Genomic DNA, 26,366 nt, shown 5'->3' with positions numbered 1-26,366 from the left:
TTATATATTTTGCAAAACCTATAAAATTATGCAGGGCAAAGTGTAAACTATAGTCCATGATTAGTAGCAACGCTTCAATATGTGTTCATTACTTGTAAAAAAGTATCACATTAATGAAAGATGTTGTTAATGTGGGAAAAGTGTGGGAGGGGTAGGGGGTGAAGTATAGGGAAATCCCATATATTTTTGATGTAACATTTATGTAATCTAAAACTTCTTTAAAAAGAAAAAAAAGGTAAAAAAGCTTAAAATCCTTGATAATGGTTTTCATCACAGGCAAAAATCATTCTTTTTTTTTTTTTAAAAAAAAAAGGATTTATAATTGGATCCTATTTCCAAAGTATTTTCTTTGTAATCCTGCTGTGAGCTCTCTATAGGCTTTCTATATTTCTCTTGACCTGTAGACATTAATACTTAATAAGAAATTCCAGTGTCTAATCAGTGCTATAAAATTAGCTTAATATAGAGAGACCACTGATCTCTTCACAAAATATGACTTTCTTGAAGTAAAACAACTGAAGAACTTATGTTTTGAAAATAATTTGGCTCTATAATGTAATGTTGAACATTTGCATATCATGACTCTATAATTTCTTGCCTAATTCTGTTTTTAAAGGTCCAGTCTCCAGGGCACAAGGACCCATATCCAGGAATATTCACAGCATCATGGCTCACAGAACAGAACTGTAAACAAAAAGTAAACTCACTGACAGGAGAAAGGATAATTAAATTGTGATTAATTTAATAACCAATGGAATATTAGGTAGCAGTGAAAGTGAATGAATTATTGCTCCATAACACATGGAAATATATCTTAGAAACAATATCAAGTATAAAATATAAATTGTAGAAAACTAAATACATTATACTATCTAAAAAAGCTCATAAACAAGAAAATCAAAGCAATGTTTTGAGCTGGGAAGAAGAGCGAGCACATTGGTAGATAAGAAGTTTCTGGTAACATTCTGTTTAGAATCTGGGTGGTGAGTTATTGGGTTAATGTTCGGGTTGTAAAGTAAGAGTGGCTGCATGAGTTATAAATTTTATCACTGTTCCTCATAACTTTATTATATGTTACATGCATCATGTTCTGTGTATCAAATACAATCTAATAAACTATTTTAAAAGGCAGATTCATATAAGATTAATAGCATTAGAAAGATCCAGAACCAGGATGTCTAATCTAGCACTCTGCCCTTTAAAAAATAGAACTCCAGAATTAAAATAAATTCATCAGGTCCCTGGTTCCTGTAATTACAATATTATAGAAGTTTAGAAAATGATCAGTTTACTCATACTTCCTGAAGTAGAGTGTAGCAAGTATACAATAAGGTAAGGTTATAAAGGAAATGAAACATTTGAAAGCAAAGAGAACAGACAATGTTACTTGAACTGCTTCTCTGATTTAGGAAGGGAATGGACATGACCTATTCAGTTATTCTCATTCCTAATTACTCCGTATTTGTCTACTTCTATGTTCATTAAGGATATTTGTTAAAGAACAGAATTTTAATTTTGAAAACTCTTGCTGTTGTTGAACTTATTTAACAATTCCAGCCACAAGGCCATAAATTATGGCATCATCTGTACACTCATCAATGTTGATTTGCAAACACTTTGTACTTGAGGGCAGGCATCTATGGATGAGATCAACTGCATGAAAAAAGATTCCATTCTCAAATGGATGCCTTTAATAAATACACCAAAACAACCTGAATCACGTTAAAACTTTAATGGGCTGCACACAAGTAAAATTAACAGCTTCTTCTACATCTTCCCAAAGCCTATTTCTATTAATCTTAGTCTTCCTGTCATACAAAGAATTTGGAAAAGCACAGTAAAAGAAATAAACAGGCTAATTTTCCCTTATGGTTTAAAGGAATTAAAACAAAAATTCATTAAGATAAAGATGACAGCAATTAAAATATGCTTTGACTCTAATCCTAACCCATTCCCTTCTATGAAGGAACACAGTCCAGACTTACATTTTCTCAGTTCCTGCCACTGCATTTTCAAATTAACATCTTTTACAAAAGAATCCTAGTACCATAACCCATAAAACAGAATTATTGCCTCAACTGTCAACTCTTCATTTATTCTGAGCATTTCTTAACTGAGTTAGTTAAAACCCAGTTCAAGAGATGAATGATGCTCTCTTTACTTGCTTGGTAAATCAGCCACACTGAGTCTCTAAATCTCACTCTACCAGAAAATTTGGGGCCATATTTTTCTAATTTTTGAACTTAGAACAGTTGCTCATAAGCCTGAACTGTCAACTAGTACCTTTAAATTTAACAAAGCCATTTGGTACCATTTCACTTAAACTAATGGGTCCTGGTTCAGTTAGGGAAGAGAAGCACACTTGAGTACCACTCTACTATTTTGTTTAATCAGCCTACAAAATACTTTTTCCCAAAAGTTCAAAAGAAATATCCTATAAGCGCACCTTCTAAAGAAAAATACATATCCATGTTTTAAAGCAAATAACATGACATTAGTAACAATTATTTAAACTAAAGATCACTAAGCTGTACCAGGGATTTCTTTGGGATTCATTCATTTAAAATGCAGTACAGAGTGTCTATTATATGGCAGGGGCTGCTCCAGGCTCTGAAGAAATAGAAGTGAATAATCAGCAAACGCCCGGTTCTCATGGACCTTACAGTCTGTTCTAGTAGAGGTGGTAGAAAATAGATGAATAATGAAGAAAACCTCAACCGGTGACAAAAAAACTCTACAGATACATAAAATAGAGTTAGGTGATAGAGAATGACTGGCTGGCTACTTTCGATGGGGCCACTGGGGAAGATGTTTCCAAGGAAGTGATATTTAAGCTGAGATATCAAGGACAGGAAGAAGCCAGCCATGCAAAAATCGGAGCACACTGGGAAGGGGAAACAGTGCAAAGGCTGTGGGAAGGGAGCTCACTAGGCACAGTCAAGGAGCAGAAGGAAGAAGAAGGCTAACATGGGTGTCAGCCTTGATACAGTAGAATATGATGAGGTCAGAAAGGGTAGGGGTGGATCACACAGAATCTTTTGTAAACCAGGGTAACCAGTTGGCACTTTATACGAGGAAGCCAATAAGGGGTTTAAGCAAGAGAATAACATGTTCTGATTTGCATTTTTAAAAGATACCCTGATTTCTGTGTAGAGCACAAATTTGGAGCAGTAGAAGGTACAGAGGGATCAGTTAGGAGACAAATGCCATGACCCAAGAGAAAGACGCCACTGCAGACTAGGGCAGTGAGGAGATGAACAGATGTGGAGAGGGCAGTGCAGGCTTTAAAAGCAGAATCAGTAAGATTTTCTAATGGATCAAATATAGAAGATTAAGGGGAAGAGTGGAAGGAAGGCTACCTCCTAGATTTTGGAATTAAGGAAACCAATGGATTGGAGGGAAAACGAGGAATAGTTTTAGGAGAAGAAATCAAGAATTCTATTTCTTCTGTGTTAGGTTTGAGAATCTTTTAGCCATCACAATAGAGATGCCAAATATGCAGGATATGAATCTAGAATTCTGGACAGATAGATATTTGAGAGCAATTGGGATTCAAGTGGGACATGATGCTATGGCATTGGATAAAATCATGTAGGGAGAGTATAGGAACCCAGAGAGGAAAAAGGAGTCAAAAGGCAGAATACCACAGTAGTACAAAGGTAGCCAAGAGAGCGGCATGTTACAAATGTAAAGGGAAGAAAATGTCATAGTAAGGAAAAAGTGTTCAACTATGCTAATTTCTGCCAAGAAAACAAGTGAAACCCTAAAGAGTAGAAAAATGACCACTGGATTAGAAAACATGGAGGTCAGTTTGACCTTGATGCAAGCAGCTTACTGGAATAGACAAGACTAAAGCCTGGCTGAATTTTGCTGAGAAGAGAATAAGAAATGATGAAGTTGAATAAGTGAAAAGAGAAACCTCTTTCAAGAAGGCTCACGGGGCGGTGGACTTGGCCCAGTGGTTAGGGCGTCCGTCTACCACATGGAAGGTCCCTGGTTCAAACCCCGGGCCTCCTTGACCCGTGTGGAGCTGGCCCATGCGCAGTGCTAATGCGCGCAAGGAGTGCCTGCCACGCAGGGGTGTCCCCCGCTAGGGGAGCCCCACGCGCAAGGAGTGCGCCCCGTAAGGAGAGCTGCCCAGCATGAAAGAAAGTGCAGCCTGCCCAGGAGAGGCGCTGCACACATGGAGAGCTGACACAAGATGACACAACAACAACAAAAAAAGAAACACAAATTCCCGTGCAGCTGACAACAACAGAAGTGGACAAAGAAGACGAGGCAGCAAACAGACACACAGAGAACAGACAACCGGGGTGAAGTTGGGGAGGGGGAGAGAAATAAATAAGAAAATAAAATAAAAAAAAGAAGATTCACGGTGAAGGAGAAAAAGAGGTGGGATAGCAGTCAGCATAAAATTAAGAACTTTTTTGTAAAGATAGGAAATATTAGAAAATGTCTAGAGCCAAAGTTAAAGTTACAGAGCCAATTAATATCAAGCTTAATATTAAGATACAGAGCTTAAGTGTGAATACTAGACGAGGAGAGCTAGAAGGAGAGCAGATGACGTTCAGGGTGGGAGGCTTAAAATTGCGATTTCTATTTTATAAGTGTTCATGTTGACAAGGCAAAGGGATGTCCATATATAAAGAGCTCAGATGTACTGGAGGAGAGCATCATTTCAGGTGAGGAGGCTGTGAGTTTCCAGGTCCAAAACAGTGCCTAGGGCTTCCATGTGGGTTTTGAACAGACCACAAATGGTTACAGAAGAAGGTAGAAAGAAAGTGACCCAAGAGAGGCAAGAATTAAAGCAATCAATACATTTGCATGTGGCATAGAGTTAGTAAGTGTCCTATAAAAACGGGGGTCAATGGGGAAGGATAATGAATAGGAAAAACTAATGGCAGGAACTTCACAGGTGCTGGGGATTTTGAAGGAAGCAGGAAATCCTTAGGAAGCAGCCTTAGGAAACAAGGAGTTCACACGCACCTCTCCTCCAGGGCCTGAAGCAGGTGAGATGAGAATAACACCAGAAAACACCTCTCCTTTAGGTTTCACAAGAAGGTGAAGAGAACAATCAGAAGAGAGGCCATATGGGAACCTCTTATGTTTTTTAATGTAACGTTTTGTGTGACCTCTTAACTTTAAAAAAAGATAATTAAAAAATAAAATAATAAATTAAAAAAAGAAAAGAGGCTGAGACTAAAGGGAAGTTTGCTGATAAGACTGTGAGTTCCCCAGACTTCAGGGGGGAAGCATGAACCTGGAAGAGGGATAAACGACTTCTAAAGTGTTATCTATTTATCATCTTACCTGTGTTTTCTTTTGCAATACACCAAAAGATTATCAAACAGAAAAAACACCCGTTCCTGGATATTTCCAGAAGAAATCTTCAATAAGATCCCACACATTAGCATTTCAGTGCAAGTGTCAGTGATGTTGGACCCCTAGGTCAGAAAAAAGGGAAATAATAATGTCGGATTACTTAATCGAAACTTCTGTGTATGACTACCTTTCTTCCTAAAATTATACTTGTTTTTGTTTTAAGATGCAATATATGTGCAGGATGAAAGTTCAAACAGTGCAAGAACGTATGCATTGGACTATAGTTAGTAGTAATATTTTGACCATGTTTTTTCATAATTTGTAACAAATGTTTAACAACAATGCCAGGTGGTGGTGGTTGGGTGATGTATGGGAGCCCTGTATGACAATACGCATGTATGCTTTGTAAGTTCACAACTTTTACTATACACTTATTGTTTATGTATGCTCATGTATGAATGATACACTGCAATAAAATTTAATATAAGTATATATTGAACGTAGGATTCCTCTTTTCCAGTCTCCTGCTCATTAGTCTCAGCAGACAAAACTACTGTTAAGAGATTGACCATGAGGTGCAGAGGTGCCCAAAGATGTACTTACCAAATGCAATGGATGTGTCATGATGATGGGAACGAGTGTTGCTGGGGGGGGGAGAGGTGGGTTGGGGGGGGTGGGATTGAATGGGACCTCATATATATATTCTTTATGTAATATTATTACAAAGTCAATAAAAAATAAAATAAAAATAAAAATAAAAAAATAAATTAAAAGAGATTTCAGATATTTGATGAATGTGCCCATACACAAGCATATGTATCCATGTTTTTTAAAAAGGAGATATTTCAAACTAATGTATAGCATTCATGTCCATTACTTTCCTTTCCTTTTCATCTCTTTCCACTGCATGGGAAAAGGGCCCCATTGACACATAGCAAAGTATATGAAATTGTCCAAAATTTTCCAAACTTTTACCAGATCTCAATTTATAGAACCAGCCCTAAGATGGAGATGAAAAGAAAAGAAGAAATATAAGGGGGAAATTATTAAAAGGGAACAACTTTCTAGAGAACTTTTCACTCACTATGGTGCCTTAGACATGCTCCTTCGTTACATAAAGCTTTAGTGAATGTTCACTGAAGTCCCATTCCTGGTGTCAAAACTGATTCTACACATAAGTGCTGACTACTGGATATCCAGAGAGGCTACTGGAAAGACAAGAGAAGCCCAGGCACCTGAATCACAGCACCTGTCCCTGACCAGAGCACATGGGCGGGGAGTCAAGCGTGAGCTCAACATCAACGTCTACTCTGAGCCATTATAAATGTTGTAGTCTATACGTTACTATAGTCCAACCTAGCATAAATAAATGCATTAAGTTGGACTAAGCAAGGGAAGTTGTCGGAGGATAGATACCTCTAAGTGAGCTCTCCAAAGAATATTAAAATATGCCCAACGTCTTTAAATCTGAGGGTAAATTTCTGATTGATTTTGGCTCAATGTTTTTATTTTTTACATTTAAAATTTGGAACATTAATTTTGAAGTTCGTATTTCCACAATAATCCCTGACAGAGTTTTTGCTAGTCAATGATAAAAAATAAAATTTAAATGACAACTCTTAAACCTACAATAAAACATTTCCAAAGTGGGAAATGAATTAAGAGGAAGCATTATGTTACATTTTAAATTTTTAGAGAGTACCCTTTTTTTCTTTACTTTCATCCTAAAAGTAGATACATAAATAGAGATCTGGCAAAAATTTACCCAGTTTCATATACCTTGTCATGTGTTCATTAAGCAAAAACTGTCATCAAATATGAATATAAATCCCAGCTCCAGTAATAATGTTTTTATTACTTATTTATAATGATTACCTCCCTATCTCTAAAAAAATTGAGAGAGAATAGAATTGAAATGTGAAAAAGTAAACATCATATTTAGTCTTGCATTTGGGACCTATATGACATTATGGAAAAAGAATTTATTAATAGCAATTTTATAAAAAGTACAAATACTTAAGTCTAGTTCTTATGGTAACCCATGAAAGCCAGGGCAGGATGATAACCTACATATTATGTAAGAGTGCTGCAGATATTATCCTAATTTGAATATTAGGGTTTTTTTTTAATCCCCAAAATTAACATATGCAGGTATAGGCAGACGTATTCTTATATGACAGAAAGCGTAACAATTCCTTTCCTGTCTTGTTTGGGATTATTAAATATAAGGTGCATTTGGTAGGTCTGAGCTAACTGTAATAGTTAAATGTCATTTATTCCATCCTCATACACAGTCTCTCAGAAGACACTGATCAAGCTTAGTCGAACTCAGGGGGACTAATGTATAAACCAGAAAGGAGATAAATTAATTTTATAAAAGTAACTGACATATACCTGGAATGCTCCTTGAATTCAATGAACTCAATCACCCTTTGTTAATGTGCCTCTTTGGAAAGGTAGATTATAATCATATATAATCTTGGTGAGCCGAGAATCAAGGGTATTCTGACTAGGAGAATCCATAACACCTGGACCAGAGCATCCAGAGTCTCTCTGTGGCTATCTCCTTGCTCTCTCAGTTTTCTCCACTCCCCACTGGCTCCTTTAATTATGTAGCTATGTCCCTGCCTTCCAACAACTATAGAAAGGTGATCCTAATGCTTAATGTATTGGATCAGCATGGGGACTTCTGGTCATAGTGTAAGGGACTGTCATGATGGACAAGCCCACCAAGACTTCAACATTAACATGTTTACCTCCTGTCAGGCTATGTATCCCCAGTTTCTCTGACCATTTGTCTTATGACTTGATTTTGGGAATGTGGACAATCCTGGTAGTTCTCCCCTGAACTTTCTCCAGTCTATCAGGGTCTCCTTTAATACCTAACACCCAGAAGTGAACACAACCATCTACATGTGAGCTGGCAAATGAAGAATATAGTGATATTCTCATTTCATCATTCCTTTATACCACTCATATATTGATTCAGCATGAGACTATATTAGTACACTTATGGCAACCCTACCCTACAACTGATTCAAAGTGCTCCTAGTGTCAAAAAAGTCCCTACATCATTTACCTCCATCTCATACTTGAGTAGTTTGAATTTCTGAATAATCTAGTTCACATGGCTGTCATAGGAAACTCCGAATCTGCTTGCTAATATACAGATGTATTATATCTAAGGTATAACCGTAAGCCCCCAGTAGCTCCTAGCTCCTGATCAAAGCACAGAATAACATTAAGTGATCTCTTTGAAGTCAACACTTTGTTTAATCAGAGGGAACATCAAGTCTAACCTCCCATAGTTTCTGGAATTCATGGTTATGCTGCAAAGTTTATCTCCAAAAGATACATAATATCACTCATACTATATTTTACTGAACTCAATTGAGACATTTCTATTGCTGAAGCAAAGTGACTTTAACATTTACAGCAGGCTTAATGAATGAATACAATATCATCTTTTACCATCTTCCACAACAGTAATCTGTCACGACATGAAATATCTTCTGTGAGTATTTAAACAGTCCCCAAGGAACTGTTTATGCACTTAGGGAGCCTATGTCAAAACATGCCTCTTTCTCTAAAGACCTCATCCTAATAGAATGGCTTATTTCATTTTGCTTTTCACCACATTTTCTCTTTTAAACTATAAGGAATTTCCACCATGTCTTTGATTTATCTTGATTTGTGCATTATTTTCATCACAATGGCAGCTGAAAATCAGTACAGTTTTTTTTAACCCCAGACATATACAAAATTACAAACTGTGAAGAAAATCTATCAAGCATAAATACAGTATTCTAGTAGTCATGACATGTTCCCACCTTCAATCCACCCTACCTACAAATATTTAATACTTGCTTTTTAATAATGTTGTAACATATTTCCTCCACATACATGATAAACTATCTTTCCCTGTAAAAAAAATCTCAGTCTGACTTTATCTTTGAAATAATGCAGTTTATAGACTGTAAAAATTAGGTTCAATTTTTCCCTTTCTTTAGAAGTATCAGGAGAGTGTCCAGAGGTAAGGCTAACAAAGTCAAGCTCCAAAAGTCACAGGAGAAAATGGAAATAAGTTCTCACTACAAGCCATCAGATTACCAGGGAAGAGTCAGGAACAAGAAATTCGATGAAAATGAGAATGTCAGATGCTTAGCTAGAAAACCCAAATAATGGAAGCAATAAAACATGCCAGGAATATCATCAGGAAAAAGCAAAGCCTCTACACCAATGGCTCTCAAATTTTAGCATGTAGCAAACACACCTAATGGGCTTGTTAAAACTTCCAGCTTCCCAGGCACTACCTTAGAGACTGAAACTAAGTGATTCTGACGCACGTGGTGGTCCTTCGACACTTCACACAACACTGCTTTGGAGGCTCGCGTGGAGTGTGTAGCAGCATTGCTGACAGGAGTTAAAGGTGAGCAGAGGCTCCTGCAGGCGCACAGGTATTCCCAGGGCATCCCAGTGCCTCGGGGAGAAGAGGTATTTTTATCACAGGTTGCACTGTCAAGTTCCCATCTGCCGTTTATTTCATCATCACTGAGTATTCACATAAATCTGCATCATGTGACTTTACCTGGTCAGCATTTTATCTTCACTTTGAAAATCTAAGCTGATTTTTGAATCTAGGTATCTGTTCTCCAGTATATATTTGATCATTGAATGACCAAGTATAATAAATGCTTTGGTTTAGATGAATACCAACATCAGGTTTTTTTAATATGCCAGGCAATGTGCTAAACATTTTCTTCTGGTCTAAACCTCTAGCCAGTTGGCCTCTCTCTTCCTAAGGATTTAGAGAAACCAAATGTTTATTTAATGAAATCAGCTTTGCAGACTGTTCCATGGGTCACCGTGTAGATCTGAGAGGCAGCAGATTATTGTGCTGTGAAAAACCTCTGCCCATGAAAACAAGTTACTTTTCCAAGTGTCTGTAATGATATATTGCAGAGTCATAAACCAACATTTGAAAGATATTTTTAAAAAGCAGGAGGGCTTTGTATAAATCATTCATCATGAACTTCCCAGCCATTTCATATAAAATATGTATCTGTTCAATGAAAGTATTTTAAAACCCTAATTTTACCCATATAATTCAGAGTTCTGCTGCCTTTTAGCAATTTCTAAGAAACTAGCCAAAATAATATGCTTTCATTATCTACATGATTTGTCTTTTCTTAAGTATGCATTCCTCATAAGAACCTACATTTATCATGGAAAATCAGAGACCATGTGATTGGGATCAATCGCACAATTAGAATTAGTTACATAGCAAAACCAGGACTAGGAAGTTACGGATAGTTTTAATTACAGCTGTTTTTCCTAGACTGGGAAAGGAAGGCAGAGTGATAGTGCAAGGTAAGAAGCAATCAAGAATAACTAACTGTGAGCAGTTGTGTGAAACTCACTCACTCAGGCGCTCCCATTCCAAAAGCTTCTCTCTTTCTACTTCTACCCCAAGCCGTGGAAGCCACCTTATTCCTCCGCCACTACCAGCCCAGGAAGGCAAAGTGTAAAATACTCACACTGAGGGATGCCCCCCCATACAGTCCCATCAGAAAAAAGAAAACAGAACCAGTACTATAGACATGCTTTTTCAATGGCTGATTTTCAGACAACCATGGTGGCTCAACTCAATACAAGGAAGAGAAAAATCTTGCATGGTACATTTGTGAAATATAAGCCTATACAGAATGCTAAAGGGGATTAGAGAACATCAAAGTAGCAGAATAATTAACGTAGAGGAATCACTGCCATTAACCAGAAGAGTCAAAGTTATCAACTCACTGTGAGAAGGCACTAACAATTAATACATAACTATAGTGTAAATACATCTGCATATGATTGCACTTCAATTCACAAACACTTATGGGGGGCCTACTACTTATCAGACACGGTCCCAGATGCTGTGGGTCCATAGATTAATAGATAGCGCCACTACTTCCAAGCAGGACATAAACCAGTATTAGAAATGTACATGGAAACAGAATTATATGCACCATGATCACTGCAACAATAGGGCATTAATAAATGAGACACAGCATGAACTAACAATGATGTAGGACAAAATAGGGATAGCACTGAATGTTTACAATTAATTACATAGTTCATTCCATGCTGTGGTTCTGGATTTCTCCAAATAATTTTCTTTGCCAATTTTATGACATTTAGATATGGTTAAGAGATCAATCAGGATAAACAGAACAAACTGATGATCCCAATCAAGACAGGGACTCAAAAGACAGCCCAGGATGGCAAAATTCCTTACCAACTGTGGTCTCAAGAGATCTTTTTCCTGAGTGTTCCTCATGCTACAAAGTCCAGCAAGAAAAAAATAATTCAGAATCGAATTTCTTAAGAAGTTGAATAATTTTTGAATCCATAGTTGAAGCATGTAAGTGGTGGCCAAATTTTACGGTCAGTACACATGATGAACTCTTAAATTTCAAAGCACCTTATAGAATTTAACAGGGAAGGATAATGAAGTTCATAAGTGTATTTTTGTTAGGTGCCACATATGTTTTCAGAGAATGACAATTGCCAGAAAAGACAACCAGAAGGTTGTGTAAATGGTTAATGGCTTTTTCCCCTAATTTCTAATGTTACTTCAAACATTAAAATCATAATTTCTGAAGAACTACAATAATAAATCCCCTCCTCCACATACACAATAAAAATATTGCTAAATTATATATGGATTATTAGAAAGGGTAAACCCTTCTACTGTTAACCTGTTCTCTTAATATAAGTTACATAAGGTGAGTGTTCATTACTGATTCTTTGCAGTTACATTGTGGCAAAAATTTTAAAAAATAGTCACTAACTGACAACTTACAAAATTAGACAGACCTTGAAATTCCCCACACATACGATGCCACTGACAGACAAAGATCCAGTAGAGCTAAACCTGTTCAAAGTTGAAGGAAAGAAAATTGACAGGAACGATAACTAGATAGGTGCTTCATATAAAAATAGTTTCAATATCAAAGGATTATGAGAGCTTTCTGAGAAAACTGATAAAGCATTTGAATATTCTTACCAAAAAAATCTTTTCAAAAATACCATAAGAGTCAAATGTGAAATGAAGACTATCGTATTGTTTTATCACACAATTTTCTCAGAAAATTTATGTCCAAAAGAAAACAGGCTCAACATTTTATTCATTCTTTTCGGGGTTCAAATAATTAACTGAAATTACAACGTAAATTCTGCAAAAACAAAAAATAAAAAGTATAATTTTACCGAGAAAAATTCCCAAACTTTCACCCACCTCCACTTATGGAATGTTGGTCCTCTTTGTAAATGGATTTCTCTCAGTGGTCTTTTTCCAGAATCACTTATCCTTAATATCAACGACCACTTATAAATCAATTCTATCTCAAGATAGTAGACAATTTTGTATCTACCATATCACTTATTATAGTGGATAAAATGAAACATTTTTTATCAACAACCTCTAGAAGCGTCTAACAATGCTGAGTCTAAGGTTCATATTCATGAAATAACAAGATAACATGACTTGAAGTCAGATCATCAATGCACTGTCAGATGCAACCAATCAAATACAAGCAGAAAACATACTCCAGAGTCAATAAGAGGGGATTTTAAAAGGGTCTATGTAGCATTGTTTTTCTCAAAGGGAAAAAGGTAATCAAGAGGTGCTAGCCAAATTCCTATTCTGTTTCTTTTTACTCTCTAACATACACTCATTATCTTTATTATTATTTTTCCAACACCTTCATGTATTCTTAATTCCCCCTCGTATTTTATTATGTTATTTTTTTCTAGATTTGAGACCAATTCCAAGCAGGCATATCAAGATCTTAAAGTTGAATTACCAAATCACATCATGTTTATTGATAAACCCTTGTAAATGTACCTCAGTACAGAAAGTTTACAGTTATCATTAAAATAAAGTCGATCAACTCAAGCAGCAGACTAAGGCTAAGAGTGGTCCTGTTCTAAGAAATGAGTCAGTGCTTCTGATTAAACAGCTAATAAATTTCCCTTCCAAGGCATATGAAATCAATGACCCAAAATCACCTCCAATAGAATATCTTGTGGAAGTTCTGAATTTTGCATAAGATATAAGACTGAGATATAATAAATTATTCCAAAAAAGTTTAACTTTAAAAGTGAGTAATTAAAATGTAAACCACAGAGCTTCTGTGGTGGCAGTCACTTTATAAATGCTCATATAAAACTAACTTAAAATGTCATCTTATTTTTAAATGGCAAGCAAAATCAAACGAATTGAAAGAATTCACTAAATTTTTATCTGAGTGGGTATAAAATCACATGGTGGAAATGTACGCTATGGATCATGGTTGGTGGTAATAGTCTAATGATACTATCTCAAAATCTGTAACCAATATTCTACCATTGTGTGGTGCATTGGTGAAGGGGTGTTATATGGGAAATCTACATATGTGCTGATTGTTTTGTCAGTTCACAAATTCTGTAATAAAAATATACTTCAAAAAATAGTAATAGTATGGGTCGGGGGGAAATTACACCAAATATAAGATATGGACTATAGTTAGCAGTAATATTTTGATGCTATTCTTTCATAATTTGTAACAAATATTTCACAGCAATGCAAGGTGTTCATGGTGGGGTGATGCATTGGGACCCCTGTATGATGTTATGAATGTTTGTTTTGTAAGTTCACAACTTTTACTATATACTTATTTAGTATGTTCATGTATGAATAAAATTTCAGTACAATTTTTTTTAAAAAATCACATGGTGGTAAAGAGCACAGCTTTAGAATCAGTTTGCCAACTTCCACATCTAAATGCTGCCAGTTGTTAGAAGACCTTGGATAAGTTATATAACCACTGCCTCCCACCTTTTTTTAAGTTAAATTTATACTATGAAGATCATAATACCTCAGCAAACTGATGAGAGGCTTACCTGTATTGCATGCAATAGTGGATCAGAATTTCCCCAAAAGGAAATTGGAAGATTGGCAGTCATGGACCTTTGCCCTCCCTGAGGGAAACTGACCCAGCTAGATTAGTGTGATGTTGAATTTTGATCTTAAATCTAGAGTACAGTAATATAAGGATTGAAAAATTATTAGGTCTCATTCATTTAAGCAAGGGCACTGATGAGATTGCCAAACAGTGCCAGCTATCTGGACACCCTTTTGAAGTTTGATTCCATACCTTTTCTGTTGATTCTGTGAGCTACCAAATATCTTTTCAATAATTTGTTTTCTTTTAGTGTCTGTTGCTTACAACCACACAACCTTAAGTAATATAACACTTTTAGCAGATAGATGCATATTTTAGACAAATGAGGTCAATTTCTCATTTAAAGCTTTAATGAACCAAAGCTTTAAGATACTACCTCACATATACATAGTATTTTACAATATTCAAAGCACTCTCATTTATCTCACTTGACCCCTTCAATAACCACACCATATATAGAAGTTTTATGTATTATCCCCAAACTAAGGATTGGTATCCAGACTAAAAACCAAGCCTGTTAAACAGCCACATTCTTTTCACTGTATCATGAGATTTGGAAACAATAACTTTCAATTGATTATTTACCTAAATTCAACGTAAAGGTGTGGAACTGGTAATTTAGCAGCACAAAATATTAGATAGAAAAGTTGTCTGGGAGATTTTATTGTAAAAAGCCTTTCTTTCATTAATAGAGAAATAAGACCCTGGATAATTAAGTGACTTACTTGAAAGAAGGAGGTAGAGAGGGAGCTGTTTCCAACCTTAGCTCAAGGCTCCTACACTTGAAAACTCTCTAAGGAGCTCCACATTCTGTCATGCCATCCTACATCTGTCTTTGTCCCTGTACCGATCAGATATCCACACAGCTATCTGAAGGCAGAAAAACAATCCCCACTACAAATTCAGAACTCTGTAACCCATCCCCCCTCTCCCAGGGCCCAAATTCATGTGGTATGACCCAGTGTCCCTCTACCTGGTACATCTCCTTCGTCCTAGCAGATTAGCAGTTCCTCCTAAACTACCCAACAGGGACCAGGCTACCACCCTGGCCCTCATAGTACAATGCCTTCCCCTCTCTTTCTAGGGTGATAGACCGGGATGGGGAATTAGGTTCTGATCACAAGTTGCCAACCAGTTGTCTGGGTCTGCTCCAAGTTGCATCCCCCCCAAACTCCCATATCACTGTGTGGCTGTGTCTTATGCAATCATTTTCAAATCATACTCCTATAAAAATTGTGTTGTAACCCTTCTTGCATGACTGACATACAAATTATCTTCCTTGTGCCTGCAGGAATTGTATCCATATCTGATTTCCCTAAACGTACCATAAAATTCCCTAAACTCCAGCCAGTTTCCCCTGCCTCCATGCTCTATCTTTCTATTGCACTCAGGGAATGATAAAACCAAGGCTGGTGAAGTTGAGGATCCTCCTTGCTGTGGGCTACATGGGACATAATATGACCCACATACATTCTCTCCTTGTAGAACTGGTATATCCTATAAGTAACATGGATAGCTTTTAAAGAATCTCATTTCTGCAGCACATTCCATTTTTAGGATATACATGGTAAAAAACAAAATTGTGAGAGTTTATTAAGAGTATCGAAAAGAGTCTCTGAAGTTTTTGTTTTCATAAAAGCCCTGGCAGAATTCACTGACAAACCCTGCAATTTAAAGCAAGACCAGTTTTTCTTCCTATTTTTGAATGACAACAAAACTGTGAAAGCAAACTTTACTCCATTTTTCTCATCACAGCAGGACAACAGCTCCCTGGGAAGGAATTATCATCATGAATCAACTGCAAAACACACAGCCATTTGAACTGTTTGAAAGAGGTAACATTCATACTGAAATGCGAGGTCACTGTGGACACTTGAAAATAGAAGAATATAGACTCCAGTTTGCATTTTCAATGATTCATAACAGAGAGTGGATAAAAAGGAGAATTCCCTAAGATCAGTGCTTACGGTTTCTTTGCAAATCTGGATAGACATACTTTAGGTCTACATGGAAACCAATACTTTAAGAATATGAAACAAGCGAGTCAAATATAAAGCCCTGAAGATAAAAGCAATTTATTTCCATCTGTGTGATACAGTATTTGGTTGGGAACATTATAAATCTGCTTTGCAGTTTTTTGAAAAATTATCTTAATTGCTTCTTCTACAACCAGAAAAAATTATCCAAGTCCAAAGCTCATGCTATTTTAAAGACAGAATTTTAGTTTATCCTTAATGTAGTGCTAAAGTAAACAAGACTCCAACACCATTTGATAGCTGGGATTCAGTTACCACAGCCAAAAACATCCTACATATTCTCAATATTTCTCTTCACTTGCTTTTTTTAAATGTTTTTATTAATCATTCTTTAGTGAATCATGGAGCCATAAAATTTTTCATCTTAAATGGAGCTTAAAAATCACATCATCAGGGAGCAGGTGTAGCTCAGTGGTTGAGTGCCTGCTTCCCATGTATGAGGTCCCCGGCTCAATCCCCGTTACCTGCTAAAAAGAAAATATAAAATAAAATAAATTCTCCCTCATTAAAAAAAAAGATCTCATCATTCGTAGTTTCTTCATTTTAAAAATGAACAAATCCAAATTCAGATTAAGTGGACTTAAAATGAAATTCAGCATCAAGTACCTAATTCAGAGAGTCTGAAAATAATATCTGAGCATACATATTGTGCTTTATTTTCTTTGATTATTCTTTCCAGGATTCAGGCTCTGCAGTTATTGACCAAATTTAAGATAAGAAAAAGGATAATCATGATGGATGAATACTGGAATACCAAAGCTTATACCCACACAGTACTGATGGGCTCTGTCACAAAACACTCAGGTAGAGATAAATGTCAATTAATTGGCACCTAAAAGATAATTAAATAAAATAATGAAAATTATCACTTTTCAGAATTGATTATAGTCTTCTGGAATGAATTAGGAAAATGACCATTTATGATTCCATGTAATTCCAATAATTCTGCACACAGTGTATGCCATAACGAAACTAATTTAAGAATGATTGATCCAGCAAAGTGAATGTACCTCCCAGCCTTCAATGTGAGATTGCCATTCTTCTAAAACTTCTAATTTTTCCATCTGTCTCTTGGCCTCATTGATGTTGGAACAGACAGCTTTCATGGCTTGGAGAGCTTCCATCACGGCTGCGTAGTCACTGTGTTTCCTTGGAGTCCGCTTCAACAACTCCTGTTTATACACAAAAAACAAGTCACCCTTTGATCTTCATTTTTCTGGTATAGCAGATTCAGACTGACCAGGAAATGAAAACTGCAGAGATCATGGGAGCCACTGTTCTAAGTGACATTACAAACGCCGCTAAAACAAAGATTAAAAAAACAAAAGACCAAATCCATGAGTGTTACCCCAAAGCACATTTTGCAGTCACTGTAGTTCTTCCCTTAAAATTATTTTGTTTTTAAAAACTAAGTTAGAGTTCTCCTTTCAAATCCTCAATTATCTCACCTGGAGCATGTAACTTTTTTCACAAGCTTGACCTTTGCTCTAACAAGCACATTTTTTAATGTTAACTTCGTTTCTCTAGAAACTTTACCAGAATAATAAATATTTAAATGAATACATCCCATAATTTTAAAAGTAATTTAAATTCCCTTTTTTCTAACACTTTTTTTAGAAACTATAAAAATATGTCATAAACAAAGCAAAAATCTTAAATAATGCCTTATATTCTAGCAAAATAAAACAATACTCGATCATGTTTTCCCCAAACTCAGGTTTATACCCTGTGATGAATGTACTGTCATCCACCCCTCAATAGATGTTTTTTAATTGTTTTTCGATTTCTCTTTCTGTTATTTCTGGCTTTTTACTTATATATTTTTTTCCATGCAGGATATCAGAACTAGAGTAATTATCTTTTAAATATATTAAAAGATTGTAGCTGTTTAGAAGCACAAAATTAAACATCTTTACCCACTGTCTAGACAGTTGTGACCACATTGCTTTTAATTAGTCATTTGTTTCTTTACCACAGTTGCCATCATCACGTAACTAACACGGTTAAGGAAACCTAAGGCAATTCTTTAAAAGAATTTAATACTCAAAATATAGTGGGAAAATATGCAGTTGTTATTCTCTCTCGAGTTCTGTTATTGTTCAAAATTCTGCCATAAACTTTGACCCTGCATTCATAGATTCACATTCTGTTCTGCAGAACTAACACCAAAAGAAAATGTATTACATTGCTCCCAATTATACATATTGCGAAGTTATGCTGGATCTCAAATTTATAAAAAGAGATCTGCAAACTTCTCCAGAATTATAAAGAGAAGAAGCCTTTGTAAATTATGGGAAGGGGTAAACTCAGTCTGTAGGCCATGATTTGGGATCCTGTGGAATTGTGCCCAATGGGTCTCTCTGGAGTTGAGACATGAATTTAGATAATTTGAAACAGCAACAGAAATGCATCATTAACAATCTTCTGACAGTTACCTGTTACAAACTATGGAATGATTGACCAAACCCAACAATTTCAAGTTCCACAAATAAGACCAACGTCTCTTTTTATTTTAACAATTTTATTGATACATATTTATAAAGCATAAATCCATCCAAAGTGTACAATCAATGGTATTCGGTATGATCACCTGGTTGTGCATTCATCACTTCAATCATTTTTAGAGAATTTTCATTATACGAATAGTAATAACAATAAACAGAAAACAAACCTCATCACATCTTAATCTCTCCATACTTCCCCTGCAATACATAGTGCTATTTTGTTTCATTCTCTCTAGTATATTTGTATTTATATTTTGTAAATAAAGACCTAAACACAATGTCATCCATAGTCATATTTTACATGAGGTTTCACTATGCTATTAAGTCCCATGTTACATTTTTAGCTCTCCTTCTAGTAATATACATGACCTTAGACTTACCCTTTCAACCACTGTCATACCCATATAATAGCTCTGCTACTTACAAACACTATGATGTGCCTTCACCATATCTATTCATTTCCAAAGATTTACAAAGAACCTTTTTACCAGTTCTGCACAGATTAATCCTCAGCTTTCCATTCTCTACCCTCATTCTATTTTCTAGTGACCTATATTCAAATTATTAACTCGACTTTACATAATAAATTTAGTTCATAATAGTGCAATCATAGAGTATTGGTCCTTTTGTGTCTTCCTTGCTTCACTCAACACAATGTCCTCCAGGTTCATTCATGTTGTCAGATGCTTCATGACTTCATTTCTTCTTACCACTGCATAATATTCTCCTGTGTGTATACACCACAATTTGTTTATCCATTCATCAGTTGATGGACACCTGGGTTATTTCCAACTTTTGACAATCCTGAATAACGCTGCTATGAACATTGATGTACAGATGTCTTTTCATGTCACTGCTCTCAGGTCTTCTGGGTATATGCTTAGGAGTGGTATTGCCAAGTCACATGGCAAGTCTGTATTCAACTTCCTTAGGAACTGCCAAACAGTCCTCACAGTGGCTGTACCATTCTACATTCCCACCAACAGTGAATAAGTGTTCCTATCTGTCCACATCCTCTCCCACATTTACAATTTTCTGACTTTTTAATAGTGGTCAGTCTAATCAGTGTGAAATATTTCAGTGTAGTTTTGATTTGCATTTCCTTAACCACTAATAATATTGAACATTTTTTCATGTGTTCCTTCACCATTTGTATTTATCTTTAGATAATTGTTTTTCAAGTCTTGCCCACATTTTAATCAGGTGTTGTCTTTTTATTGACGAGCTGTACGATCTTTTTATATCATGGATATTAAACCCTTACATGTGATTGCCAAATATTTTCTCCCAAAGAGTCAGTTGCCTTTTCACCATTTTGACAAAGTTCTTTGAGGTGCAAAAGTGTTGAATTTTGAGGAGGGCACATTTACCCCTTTTTTCTTTTGCTGCTCATGCTTTGGGTGTAAGGTTTGAGAAACTATCACCTATCACAAGATCTTGAAGATGTTTTCCTACATTTTCTTCTAGGCGTTTTATGGTTGTTACGTTTATATTTAGGTCCTTGACCCATTTTGAGTGAATTTTTGAACAAGGTGTGAGATACGGGTCTTCTGTCCTTTGATTATGGCTATAAAGTTCTCCCAGCACCATTTGTTTAACAGGCTGTTCTGACCTAGCATAGGGGGCTTAACGGCTTTGTCAAAAATCGCCTGACTGTAGAAATGAGGGCCTATTTCTGCATTCTTGATTCGATTCCATTGGTCAATCTGTCTCTCTTTATGCCAATACCATGCTGTTTTTACCACTGTAGCCAAGTAATATGCTTTAAAGTCAGGAAGTGAGAGTCCTCCAACTTCATTCTTTCTTAAGATATTTTTAGCTATTCGGGGCTCCTTATCATTCCAAATAAATTTGATAATTTGTTTTTCAGTCTTTGTCTTTTGATTGCAGAGTTCAAACCATTAACATTCAATGTTATTACTGTAAAGGTATTACTTCATCCATTTTGTCCTTTGGCTTTCTGTTATCATCTCTTACTATTGTTTGTCTTTTTACCCTTTAATTACCCTTCTTAATAATCTTCATTTCTACACTCTTCTCACCCTTGCTATTTCCTTTCAGCTACAGCACTCCCTTTAGTTTCTCTTCTAATTCTGACATTTTGGCAACATATTCTATCAGGTTTTGTTTGCCTGTGGATACTTTGAACTCACCCTCATTTCTGAAGGACAGTTTTGCTGGATACAGAATTCTCGGCTGTCATTTTTCTCTTTCAGTATCTTATTACATCATACCACTTTCTTCTCTCATCCATGGTTTCTAATGAGAGGTCAGCACATACTATTATTGAGGTTTCCTTGTATGTGATGCTTTGCTTTTCTCTTGCTGTTTTCAGAATCCTCTGTTTATCTCTGATATTTGTCATTCTGAATAGTAGATGTCTCAGGTAGGTCTATTCAAATTTAATCTGTTTGGGATACACTGTCCTTCTTGGATATTGATGTTTATGTCTTTCATAACGGTTGGGAAGTTTTTTTTTCATTATTTCCTCAAATATTTTTTCTGCCCATTTTCTAATCACGTCTCCTTCCAGGACACTGATAATGCATTTGGCATCTTCATTCAACTCCCTGAGACCCTGTTCCATTTTTTCCATCTTTTCTCTTTCTATTCTCCTTTCTTTTCCAGTTCAGATGTTCTGTCTTCAAAATCATCAATTTTGTCTTCAAGCAATTCAAATCTGCTCTTATATGCCTCTAACATATTTTTAATCTCATTTGTTGTGTCTTTCACTCCTATAAGCTCTGTAAATTTCTGTCCAGGCTTTCAAATTGTTTTTTATACCCACCCAGTGTCTTCTTAATATTCTTTATGTCTTTAGTCATATTTTCTTTCAATTCTATGTATTGATTTAGGAAAGTTGTAGACTTATCATTGATCAATTGTCTTAAATCCTGTATCTCTTCAGGATATTTGGCTGTTCCTTTGGCTGGGCCATCTCTTCCTGTTTCCTAGTATGGCTTGTAAATTTTGCTAATGTCTAGGCATCTGAATATGTTGGTGAATTTACTCCAAAGGCCAATTTCTCTCTCTTGCCTATTGTTTTTATTTCACAGCTCTTCTTTGATATCTAGTTCAACTTATTCTAAGTCTTTAAAATTGCCCAGCTTAAGTTATCAAAATCATGTGAGGGACTCACTAATGGGGTGCAGATTTTCTCCCATGAGTTAGTGTTAAGAGAGTTTTTCTTAAGTAATTTTTTCTCATAAAGTTTTTCTCATGCAATTTCCATACTGGCCAGCAGATGGTGCCCATCAGCACACCTTCCCAGGGAAGTGCTTCATTCAATCCCCACTTTCCTGTATTTTGGTCTGGCCAGAGATTCAAAGTGGGCTCTGCTGGCCAAATTCACTGACGGGAAGCCCTCCAACACCGCCTCCCCTTTCCTTTGTAATAGCTGACAGGAAAGAAGACATCTCTTCCCCTCTCAGTGGGCTGCAGGGAACCAGGGGTTTTACCCTGGCCTAATATCTTGGGGTTGGGGATGGGGATGGGGAAGCCCTTCATGGCTACCACAGGGTTTGGTAACTCAGGTTTGTTGTTTCAGGTTCTTCAACTCTCTGTCCCTCACCTTCCTGTGGGAGTCCTAGTCTGCTGACCCCTAAACAGTTTTTGGCCCTTTCTCCATTTTTGTGAAAGAGTTGAGCCTTGCCTGCCTACCCTGACTTCATTTTCCCTGAACTCCAACATGGGTTTTTTTCAACATACCTTTTTTTTTTAAAGGAGGTACCAGGAATTGAACACCCAGGACCTTATACATGGGAGGCAGGCACTCAACCACTGAGCTATACCTGCTCAGCTCAATATACCTTTTATAAAATGATAGTCTAATCCCTTCACTGTTTTTCCCTGGATAAATGAAACCATCCCAAATCAAAGTGAATTCCAGCCTAATTTTACAGCTGATTATAGGACAAAGATAAATGTCAGCACCAACATATCTACTAATTAGTAAACAGCATCCCATGGAATGTCTGTGTGTGTGTGTGTGTGTGTGTGTGTGTGTGTGTGTATGAAGATAATCTTCCAAAAATGGGAAAGGATATCATCTATCCACTGCTCATGGGATCTGAACTGATTTTCCTTCTTGCTAAGCAAGGATGTGTCCCTGATCCTATTTTTTGAGACATCAGTTCAAACACCTGAGGTCATTCATAGCAAGAAATGAGTGGTTTATAACAATTATTTTGTCAGGATATAACAAGGTACATCTTGTTAATAATCCCAGCCCTTCTTACTCTTAGAACAGGATCCCAAAATAGGGAAAAGGACTATCTGCAGTTATCAGTAAACATCCTAACGTGGGTCACCAAGTCAGCGGTGTAGAGGAATTCTCAAAATGACAGGAATCACTTTGAACCAATAATTTCGACCCCTCTGCAGAGCTGGACACCCCCATCTAACCTCCTCTGTGTGGTTCCTCAGTTTCAGAATGCAATTATGAAGTTGACAATAGTTGTAATAAAAAAAGGATTAGTTCAAATTCATAACACTTATTTCTTAAAAAGTAAAGCAATAAGAATAGGTAATATGCCCATATTGTTCTACAATATGGATTTATTTAGTGTTTAACACATTAAGTATTTTGAAATGTTGATACCAAGTATTAAATAATATATTAAAATAAATCAAAAGCAAATATTTATGAATAATAACAGCTTTCAAGGAGCACGTATTATATTAAATGACTTATGTAAGCTAACTCAATTATCATTATCATTATTTACTCCTTTACATGCACATACATACACACGAACTTATTCCTATGGGTGTATGCTATAATGCCATCATTGTTATCATCTTCTCTGTTTCATGAATGAAAAATCAACGTTTTAACAGATTAGGTTATATGCCCCAGTCACACAGCTAGTAAGCAGAAGATTCATGATTTGAACCCAGTTCCCATGTACTCAACCAACATCCTAAACTGTGTATCCTGACGTTAGAGCTCCAAAGAAACACAGTTTCAGAAACCACTGCTCAGACCTGTTCATAAACACTCCTGGTAAGGGCAGTGGCTAGTAGGTTACTACATATTTTTCATAATAAAAAAAATGCTGTTAACTCGAATGATACAACAGACCTACAGCCATCAGGAGGGCATTCCCCATCCTCCAGAGATTTCCTGGCACATGTGCGCCACAATATTCCCTAGCATTTTAACAATTAAAAAGCAAGTCTCTGAAATATGTACTTTTGACCTTAGCTTTGTTAGCATCATGAAGTCACCAATGTTAGAGGAAATTTTTAAAAAATCACCAAGAGTGGGCTTACTTTGATGAATGGTCCTATAGATAAAGTGCAAATAAAACTGGCCTCAGCGGATTGAATGGACCCTCTTTTAAAGGGACCATGCGAAACTAATGCATTTACTCTAAATGAAACTCAAACAAGGACGTTTTCTACAAAAAGCACTGAAAGCCTCTTTCCCATAAGCTGTGTTTCCTACACTACAGAATGAGTAACAAAATAGTCAATTTTTTCCCCAAAAACTATGGTCTGTCCTTTTTGTATAATGTCAGGCTATTGGAAAGAGAGGTTAAAATGAGATCATCAGCAAAATACGCAGATATAAAGAAAAATGCTTCAACAAAACAAACACATAAACAAACACATAAAATACCTTCAAAAGGAGAGGGTACTTGCATATTCTTTGAATAGGGGTTACTAAATATCCTTCTAGGGGAACATCTGTGTTCTTCCGTCCTCCAAGTAGCATGCAGTTCTGGATGAAAAGAAAAACAATTCAATTTTTTAAACCCGAGGCTATGAAACTTTCTTCTACCATGAAGTTATCTGTTGAAAACTGGTGAACGCATATGTTTCTATATAAGAACATATCCAGTCATAAATAACATTTACAGAGAGAGAAAGAGAACTATTTTTGCCTTTCATATTAGTTACAGTAACCAAAATGTTTTCAAAATCTTGTTTTTTAATCTGTGCCTTAAAAATTAATTCCACATATATTCCTCTGATATGAAAAAGTCTGAGGAAAAATACAGAAATATAGAGATATAGAGGAATGAATGAATGGTAGATGAATGGAACAATGGATGGATAGATGGGTAGATGCATAATCAGAAAGATGGATATAGATGACATGACAAACAGACAGACCAATAGATAGACAGATGAGAGAGAGATGAGAGAGATTGATTCAATTATAGAAGGAGAAGGCATAAAGAAAACTGGGTCCTAACACAAGCTCTGCCATATGTAACTTGGACTGATTTCAGAAGTCCAGTTTCTGCTCTGTAAATCTGGCAAGTTTTACCAGTGATCTCTAAGTCACTTTTAGCACTATCCTTTCACCAATGACACTGACCAGTCAGTATCAGGAAGATCAGATATGATTTTCAGGGACAAGGAAAATTAAGAAACTGCAAAACCAAAAACCAGAGAGAAATGAAGTTGAAATGATTTCCATTTACTAGAAAATGGTGGTCAAGAGTGAACAGCCTCAGATCAGTAAAGCCTTGATCCTCATAAGCAATGGGTCTTTGGCATGTGTTTTTAGTAGCAATGCAAAGAAACTTAGCTTTGAAACTGGTGCCTGGCAAGGTGACTGGCTTAGGTGAAGTGGTTAATAAATATTGAATGAAGAGAGAAGAGGGGCCCTCAAATGTCAAATTGATAATAACACCTTTCTTGCCAATAATTTAACAATATCATTCCATATGTATTTAGAGAACAAGCTAATGTGTGCAAGATGTAAAAGGACAACTGATGGATGACAGCAGAACAAGTCTCCATTGTCCTGAGCAACTCAACCACAGTCCTAAACTTGTGTATCCAAGTCAGCAAAACCAAAGCCCAGAATTTAACTTTACTTAGAACCTTTTAAGGCAGAGCATCAGACATCTATTCACACTCAGGCATCCTCTTGGGGGTCTCATCCCTACTGCAATCAGTTTATCAAACTATTCCTGCAAATCATGTATGGTATTTTCCCCAAAGAAATCCTATTCATTGCAATGACCTAGATCTCACTGTTTCTACATTTCCAATGAAGATGCCCCAGTGTGAGTTAACACTTAGCACCCCTTATAGATATGCCCACCCCCTTTACCTAGCTCTGGACTGGACTGTCCTAAAGGAACCCCTGATTATTAGTGTTACATGGATTACGAACTTTCTCAATCAAAGCAAAGGTCGTACACCATTCTAGACTGGCTTATGAGAGCCAGTCCTCTTCTTATATATACAAATATATGTGAATAAAGAGTATATTTCCTAAATTACAACTCCCAGACATTTCATTGATGATTAAAAAAAAAAAAAACTTACTGAGGTAGCAGCATATCCAAGAATTCAAATAATAATTTTTAATTTCTTTTATGTTTTTCAAAAGATGCTTGTTTTTATCCTCATTTTGTAGAAAAGGAAAATGATACCAGAGCTATAATAAATTCCCTAAAGTCATCCAGATAATTGGTGGCCAGTTAGTGCCAGGGCAAGAACTATAAAAGCCAGGTTATTTTTACCAGACTATTCTGTAGGACAATCTAAAG

The 26,366-nt window shown here is 36.2% G+C and overlaps 1 protein-coding gene across 1 annotated transcript in view; it reads right to left on the bottom strand.

Moving 5' to 3' along the window:
• The window catches only part of PREX2 (phosphatidylinositol-3,4,5-trisphosphate dependent Rac exchange factor 2), a 328,672-nt gene that overhangs the window by 217,233 nt on the left and 85,073 nt on the right, over positions 1-26,366 (bottom strand). The window contains exons 5-7 of the mRNA XM_058275621.2: positions 24,476-24,577; positions 17,359-17,520; positions 5,311-5,444 (exon numbers count right to left, since the gene is read on the bottom strand). Of these exons, the coding sequence (XP_058131604.1) occupies positions 5,311-5,444; positions 17,359-17,520; positions 24,476-24,577 (398 nt within the window). The remainder of the gene's footprint in view (positions 1-5,310; positions 5,445-17,358; positions 17,521-24,475; positions 24,578-26,366) is intronic.

The sequence above is a fragment of the Dasypus novemcinctus genome, chromosome 14 (assembly GCF_030445035.2).
Source record: "Dasypus novemcinctus isolate mDasNov1 chromosome 14, mDasNov1.1.hap2, whole genome shotgun sequence".
Classification (NCBI taxonomy): domain Eukaryota; kingdom Metazoa; phylum Chordata; class Mammalia; order Cingulata; family Dasypodidae; genus Dasypus; species Dasypus novemcinctus.
Note: the sequence above shows the minus strand (reverse complement) of the source record. Positions and strands in the feature narration are given on the sequence as shown.